This window comes from Cyprinus carpio, chromosome B25 (genome assembly GCF_018340385.1).
Source record: "Cyprinus carpio isolate SPL01 chromosome B25, ASM1834038v1, whole genome shotgun sequence".
Lineage (NCBI taxonomy): Eukaryota > Metazoa > Chordata > Actinopteri > Cypriniformes > Cyprinidae > Cyprinus > Cyprinus carpio.
This window is the reverse complement of record NC_056621.1, coordinates 16,022,887-16,031,081: the sequence shown is the minus strand read 5'-3', so window position 1 is coordinate 16,031,081 and position 8,195 is coordinate 16,022,887. Positions and strand designations below refer to the sequence as shown.

General features: G+C 31.8%; 1 protein-coding gene across 1 annotated transcript; it reads left to right on the top strand.

Annotated features, from left to right (window-relative positions):
* The first annotated feature begins 1,722 nt into the window (after nucleotides 1–1,722).
* Nucleotides 1,723–7,356, top strand: LOC109085805 (annexin A2-like). Its single transcript, XM_042752765.1, has 13 exons — nucleotides 1,723–1,875; nucleotides 2,714–2,774; nucleotides 2,998–3,088; nucleotides 4,107–4,201; nucleotides 4,283–4,396; nucleotides 4,497–4,587; nucleotides 4,661–4,740; nucleotides 4,852–4,911; nucleotides 5,897–5,990; nucleotides 6,082–6,177; nucleotides 6,546–6,604; nucleotides 6,751–6,873; nucleotides 6,956–7,356. The coding sequence occupies exons 2-13, from the start codon at nucleotides 2,724–2,726 to the stop codon at nucleotides 7,013–7,015; spliced, it is 1,014 nt and encodes a 337-aa protein (XP_042608699.1). The 5' UTR covers nucleotides 1,723–1,875; nucleotides 2,714–2,723; the 3' UTR covers nucleotides 7,016–7,356.
* Nucleotides 7,357–8,195: the final 839 nt, after the last annotated feature.

The following is an 8,195-nucleotide window of genomic DNA, read 5'->3' as shown; positions in this document are numbered from 1 at the left end:
TTTTTTTTACTCTGTTCATTTTTTATATATATTTCTATTTAGCCCCTTTTATTTTTATTTCAGTTATAGGTTAATCAGTTTTGATACTTCAATTTAAACAGTTGCAAACCCTAGTAAAAAAAAAAAAAGTAATATGTTTAAAATACATTTATTTTATATAAAAGGTCTTTGCACACAGAGTCTGAAATTTTCATATGTGTTTTTTCGTATTCGTCATCCTTTCCTGTCAAAATGCTTGTTACGGATGCGAAAATGGCAAAAATTGAACCTGATCCAATTTTTTTTTCAAAGTTTCGGAGGATGTGTGTAAACGTAATTTGTGTAACGTGAGGTTTTTTTTTTTTTTTGTGTGAAAATTTATTTCTCAGTGTTCACTGACCTTAAGTATTGTTCAAATCTATTAATATATTTCCTGATATATCGCTTGAGACTTACTGACATAAAAATATAATGAAACTTTATTTGGAGTACTTCTTCTGCACAATGCACATTTCTCAATATTAAGCATAAAATGTGTTTTAATATATTTAGACTTTAAAGGGATACTCCACCCCAAAATGAAAATTTTGTCATTAATCACTTACCCCCATATTGTTCCAAACCCCTAAAAGCTTCGTTTGTCTTTGGAACACAATTTAAGATATTTTGGATGAAAACCGGGAGGCCTGTGACTGTCCCATAGACTGCCAAGTAAATAGTGTCAAGGTCCAAGAAAGGTATGAAAGTCATTGTCAGAATACTCCATCTGCTATTATCCGCGCCACAAGGATGCACTGTTTCTACGTGTATTTAGCTTTGATTTGAAAGAAAACAGCACATCCTTGTGGCGCGGATGATACAGAAGAGCATACGCAGCATACGGTGATATGGAGAGACACAGAGGAGACCATTGACAAAGGAATTGTTGAATAAAGTCATTATTTTTGTTTTATTCGCTGTTTTTGTTATATTCACAAAAAGTGTTCCCGTCGCTTCATATAACCCAGATTGCATGTCTGATGGCAGATGGAGTATTCTGACGACGACTTTCATACCTTTTATGGACCATGACACTGTTATTTACTTGTCAGTCTATGGAACAGTCACAAGCCTCCTGGTTTTCATCCAAAATATCCTAAATTGTGTTCCAAAGACGAATAAAGCTTTTATGGGTTTGGAGCAACATGGGGTAAGTGATTAATGACAAAATTTTCATTTTGGGGCGGAGTATCTCTTTAATTATACGGGTTTAGTACACTAAAAGTACAATTGCAGGGTATTTTTATTAAACACATAAATATGTAAATGTATTTGCAGTCTACTTAGCATTAAATAAATATTTATTTTTCACTTTTTCCTTCATTTTTATGTTTCATTTAGTTTTTTGTCAGTTTTTAACATTTTAGTTGATTTGTTTTTATTTCATTTTTAGGTTCAGTATTTTAGTACTTCAGTGTAAGGGAAAATTTGTCATTATTATTGAAGTTTTTAAGTTATTCATTTATATGTAAAAATTCCACAGAAGAAAGTTTTACATGTTTAAAATATGTAAACGACTACCGAATGTTCATTTTCATTTTTGAGTGATCGATCCCTTTGAGATTCTAAGATTAGTTTGAAGTTGCCACTTAAAATTGGTTCACTACCACATACTTCATTTCCCTTCTGAAACCACAGCCACAGTTTCCTACTTCCTATCATACTCTGAGGTTTAAAAATGCTTATAGTGAAGCTCCGCCCCTCGATGCAGAGCCCACCTTCAGGACAGGAGCTCCAGCTCAATGGGCAGGGAGAAGAGCGTCCTGGACCGCCTCTGCTATTTAAGCACCACACCCATCACACACTCCATAGCTAGGATTCTTCTGCACAGCATCTGAGATCTGCTGATCACTCAAGGTAAGCTCAAAACCTTTTCCTTCAGCTGTTAAACCTCTGTATCAAGGCACTTTATTCAAATAAATCAACATTCATAAAGCAAGTTAATGTTCTCTTTTAACTTTGTATGGTATGAAATACAATATATTGTATTAAACTAAACTCCTTTTCTTGTAACACGAGCAATTTTGCATGCAAATCAACAGATTTCTCAAGAAAGGCTCTTTTTTTTAAAGTCTTTAAAACCATAAGGTTGTGAAAAATGACTTAGACATGGATGGATCTGTCTCACTTGCTGTAAGGAATTTTCCCAGCATGCTCTCTCAAGGGTGTGTCTGTTTGCTTAGGTTTTACCAGATGCTGGGTTTTAAAATTACTGTTTACTGGTCTTGTTTTGGTCTAATTACCTAGCAACGGCAACACATCATACGCAATGATTTTTTGTTTTGTGCAAAATTCTGCATTTTAGAGGGAAAACTAGCATGATTTACAAGCATTTGGGTTCTTTTTTTTTATTTTTTGCATTGGAAGTCAATGATTTGATTAGAAGTGAACAGTAACGTAGCAGCAAACTGACCAGAAATGGCTTTTCTTGCAGTATCGCTTTCATCTCACAGTCTATTTTTTGATTTAAGCTTTGTTTTATGACTCATTATGGCAGGATGAGGTAACTTAAGTTTTTCTTAACACAAGATGGGGCGATAGAGTGCTGTTCTCTGAACTGACATGCCCTCTGCAGTTCTGCATTACATAACTCTGTGAAGCATGTGACGGACTCTCAGAGTCTCCTCTGAAAGCTGAGAGTGCTCTCAGTGCAGACAGCCGATGTAAATCAGATGGTTTTGGTTGCTCTCCACAGGAAGTCCAGGATGTCGATGGTACAGGAGTACTTAGGGCAGCTCACTCTGCAACTGGGCGGAGTAAGTTTTCATACAAACCTTATTATATGTATTGAAGATGAACATAATACACTTAACTGAAAAAACAACAACAATACAATTGCAGAGACAAATAAATAAACTATATATATATATATATATATATATATATATATATATATATATATATATATATATATATATATATATATAATGAATACATATATATATATTGAATACATCATCACATTGTTCCTCTCTCTAGGGGGAGCCCACATACCCTACTGTGGTGCCAGAGCCGAACTTTGATCCAGAAAAGGATGCTGCCAGAATCGAGACCGCTATCAAAACTAAAGGTAAGAGAGCAGAAGCGCTGGAACCAGATGTATTTGTGGCGTCTTGTTTAAACCTGTAATCTGATGATGGTTACGAGCCATTAAACAACAATAGGCATTCATGTTTGGTTGTGGGCTTTGTCTTTGTGTACTGTGCTCATAATGAAGTAAAAACAGTCCAGAAAGGGCAGCGGTGGAAGAAGTGAGTCATCTTCCTGTCTGGAAGAGATTGAACCGCGTGTGGAGCCTTTTCAGCACATTTCCTCCCCCTCAACGACTCTGTACTGTGTTCTGCTTTAGAAATATTGCATATACATGAATGATGCTTTTGGAAGATTCAACCTTTTTAACTTACCAAACTGTACAAAAATATTTTTAAAAAAAAATTAAAAATGGCATAATGTCTAAGAATTTGTGATTTTTATAACATTAAAAAAAAAAAAAACATTTGTTTTTTACCATATTACCTTGGCAATTTTTTTCTTTCTGAAATTTTTTTGTAAAGTGACAATTTGAGCATACATAGAGTAATATTTAGAGGGCCCTACATTTAGATTTAGACCGTTTTTGTTGTTGTTTTTTTTTAACATTATATTGTCAGAAATGTGTAATTTGTCAAATTATTTTGATTTTTTTTACATTTTATTGTAAGGGAAAAATATATTAAATATTTTCTTAAATAAAACTAATAAAAATATTTTATACAAATGTATATAAAATAAATAAATCAAAAATTATATTAAAACATTTTAGACCTATAGATATAAAATCTAATATAAATATTGATAGATATTAAAATCATAAATCTGTAAAATACACACACACACACACACACACATTAGATTCAAAACTACTAAAAAACTTAATAAAATATTATTTAAATGTAAATAATAATCAAATCAAAAATAATATTACACTATATAAAAACATTTTAGACCAATAGATCATTTAAAAAAAAAAAGTATGTACTTAAAAAGTAAAGTGACATTTTGGTTTTTATAAATAAATAAGCAAATAAATAAAACATTATTTGTTTTAGGGGTGGATGAGCAAACCATTACTGATGTCCTCACCAAACGTACATATAACCAACGGCGAGAAATCGCCTTCGCATATGAGAGGAGAGCCAAGAAGGTCAGTATGTACATTAAGTGCTTCTGTATTAACATATCCTTGTCCATTTCTAGTCATAACACTCAATCTTCTCACTTTCAGGATATGATCTCAGCACTGAAGGGGGCGCTGTCTGGCTCTCTGGAAACGGTCATCCTGGGCCTCATGAAGAGCACTGCCCAGTACGACGCCTCCGAAATCAAAGCCTCCATCAAGGTGAACGGAATATGAATGACTTTGAATTGAATTTTTATTGCGTAGATGAAATGGGAGTGAAATCTAGACGGTCAGAAACAAAATGTCGGTGTGTTTGCAGGGTCTGGGAACAGATGAAGAGTCTCTGATTGAGATCGTCTGCTCTCGAAGCAATGCTGAGCTCATGGAGATCAAGAGAGTCTACAAAGAATGTGAGGATGGGAGTATTCAAGTGCACTTATTAGGAGCACGAGGCCGTGATGTAAACTGTGTGTCTCACTGCAGTGTTCAAGAAGGACCTGGAGAAGGATGTGTGTGGAGATACTTCAGGAGACTTCGCTAAACTCCTGCTGGCTCTGGTTGAGGTGGGGTACCTGTCTTATGTGTGCTTTAACTTATATGTGTCGGAATTAAGATCCTGAGTATATTTGTCACTTCTCAAACCATGATGGACACACGACTACGTTCCACACTAGGCCAAGAGAGCCGAGCCCAGCTCCGTCGTTGACTACCAGAAAATCGATGAAGATGCCAGAGTGAGTTCTTGTGGTTTTTCTCTCACTGAAACATTAATGAATCAATATCTGAATGTAACATTTAGAAATCCAGCATTTATTAGAGCAGCAGTGTTTAAAAAAACTCTAATCCTAAATATTAAACATCAGTTAATAAACTTTTTTATGTATTTAATTGCTAATATATATTCATTAATTTTTTATATAATTACATAAAAATAAAACTACACGCATACTACATAAAACATTCTAAATGTAATTTATACTATTTATTTACATTTTAAAATGTTTGAATTTGTTTTAAAAATATAAAATACACACACATACGTCTAATGAAATATTATTTGTTTATGAATTAATATATATATTATTCATTTATTAAGTGCAAGATGTATAAATTATATATTTATAACAATTACATGTTATGTATATATGTATTTGCACTAAGTATATATTAAACCTTTTAAAATGATTTATATACATTAATTCATATACAATTTAATCAAATTATATATTTATTGAAATGTATTTTATACACTATTTATTTATATTTACTTTATTTTTTAAATATTCACTTTTATTCAATTATATTCAAATACTCAGTTATACTTACAAAAAACTAACCATTTAATTATGCAAAATGTATATAAATTATATATTTATAAAAAATATTATTATTCATGTATTATTTATATACTATTATTTTTCATTAAGTAAATATTAAACTTTAAAATCTCTCTCTCTCTATACATTTATTCATATATAATATAGAAATATATATATATAAATAAATTGTATATTATTTATATTTAGTTACACTTGATTTGAATATTAATAATTAAATATAAATAACTTTTAGAAAATATAATTATAATAAATATATAATTTTTTTAAACATTTGTTTACTTATATATAATAAATTATAAAGAAATGACTTCTTTATAGAAATGATTTATGCATATTCTATTTATGTACAATATTTCAATATTTGAAATCTGCTGTGCAGGCCCTGTTTGAGGCTGGAGTCAAGCGAAAAGGCACTGATGTGAAGTGCTGGATCTCCATCATGTCCGAGAGAAGCGTTCCTCACCTCCAGAAAGGTTTGTGAGCCTTTTAACCCTTCCTTTCATCTCATAAGATAACCGCACGCATATTATTATTATTAATGAGATTTTGTGTTTTCTTTTGTAGTGTTTGAGAGATACAAGAGCTACAGCCCCTATGACATGCAGGAGAGCATCCGCAAAGAGGTGAAGGGAGATCTGGAGATGTCCTTCCTCACCTTGGGTGAGACTTTTCTTTGAAGACCCCACGAAACTCCCCTTTCCTTCCAGTGTTGATGTACATCCTGTTGAAACAGGAAGTCAGAATGGGATATGGCGACGTGCTAGTCTGTTATTGCACAGCTAGCCATTAGCCTTTCTTTTACAAAAACGAACCGTGCTTTTATTTATACTAAAAGTTTAGTAACTTATTTTTTATTTAGTGTATTTAATAATTAATGAACATTAATATTTTGGTCCGCTTTGCTGAAAGAGATCTATAAATGTTAAGTTTGTCAGCCCATGTCAGCAAATATGTTCTAGTTTAAAAGTTTGGGAAAGCTACGATTAACTCAGCAGCCGAATCTAATCTCCACAACTTCTCTTCCTCAGTTCAGTGCTTTGAAAACAGACAGCTGTATTTCGCCAACAGATTGCAAGACGCTATGAAGGTAAAAGACGTTTCAGCTACTAACAGTTTTTATTCTTTCATGGGCTTGGGAGAAAATATTCAAAGGATCTGCTGATGTTTCAGACGTCTTGCAGTGGAATTGCATCAGCCAGTTCTCTTTTAACGTTGCGGCGTTGTGTCTTTTAGAGCAAAGGAGCGAAGGAAAAGGTTCTGACCCGGATCATGGTGTCCCGATGCGAGGTGGACCTCAAGAAGATCAGACAAGAGTTCAAGGCTCATCACGGGAAGTCTCTGTACCAGACCATTGCAGTACGTTCCCGTAATATTACTGTATGCCAATGTGTACAACTGATCCTATGTATTGATTTATATCTGTGTTTAATTTTCTCAGGAGCACACAAAGGGAGACTACCAGAGGGCCCTGTTGAACCTGTGCGGTGGAGACGATTAAGAGCACGTGAAGGACTTGAGCTCAGAACAGCTCCAGACGTGGATCTCCTGTGCCTGGCCTTCAATATAGACCCTACCCTGCTGCAGCATCCTGTACACACGCACTCACTTAGACCGGAAATAACCTCGTGTTTCCTTTAAGAAGGATTGCAAAATAAACAGAGTAAGAGCTAAATGTGCCTTATATGGTTTCATGGGCCTGTCAAGAAAAAAACAAGTGAATCTGCTGATATTAGTGCCTTTCTGGAGTTCTTGCACAAAGAACATTCACTTCATTCACAACATGCACTTGTAATTTTACCCCTTTTCTATACAACTAAATAAAACAAAATAAACCATTAATCTCTGCTTCATTTATTTTTTTATTCTTTTTCAGTCTTTCTTTCTTTCTTTCTATGAAAAGCTTCTAACAATTTTATTTTTTTTTTTTTTTTGTTTTTATTTTATTTTTTTTTTAAAACATCTCAAAAATTATTTGGTCACTTAAACAACGTTTAACATTTATAATATTGCTTGCTTTATCATTTAAAATGTCTTTTTGTATTGATTAAAATATGTTTGTATTTACTAAAATTACTAGAAATTAAATAAATTAAAAGAAATAAATTTTAAAAGTTTAAAGATGAATTAAAACAATGCAGGTTGATCGTATTACAGTAGTTTTTTTTTTTTTTTTTTTTACATATCTAGCTGTTTGAATATTTTTTTATGTGTACATATATATATATATATATATATATATATATATATATATATATAGTGATTACTGAATTTATGTAAATAAATATAAGATAGAAAATGTATTATTTAATAAATTATTTATAAAAGTACAAAGAACGAGTATGTTTTTAAATGTCGCATGTTTGCACTCATTTAATTAAAAATATCATTTTAAAAGTAAATAATAATAATGAAAAAAAAATTATTTTATTATATTTTACCTAATAGAATAACATTCACAAATATTTCTTTTTTTTAAATAAAAATTGAATAATAATATCTTAAAATACTATACAAATTAAAGATATTTATTAATCATTTTAATTATTAGTTCATTAAAAAATTATTTCATTCAATCATTAAAACATTATTTCATGAAAACTTTATTTAAAATGATTTATTAATCATTTATTTTGACTTGAGTGCTGTGTTTAAAGAGTACTACTTACTACCTTTTTCCC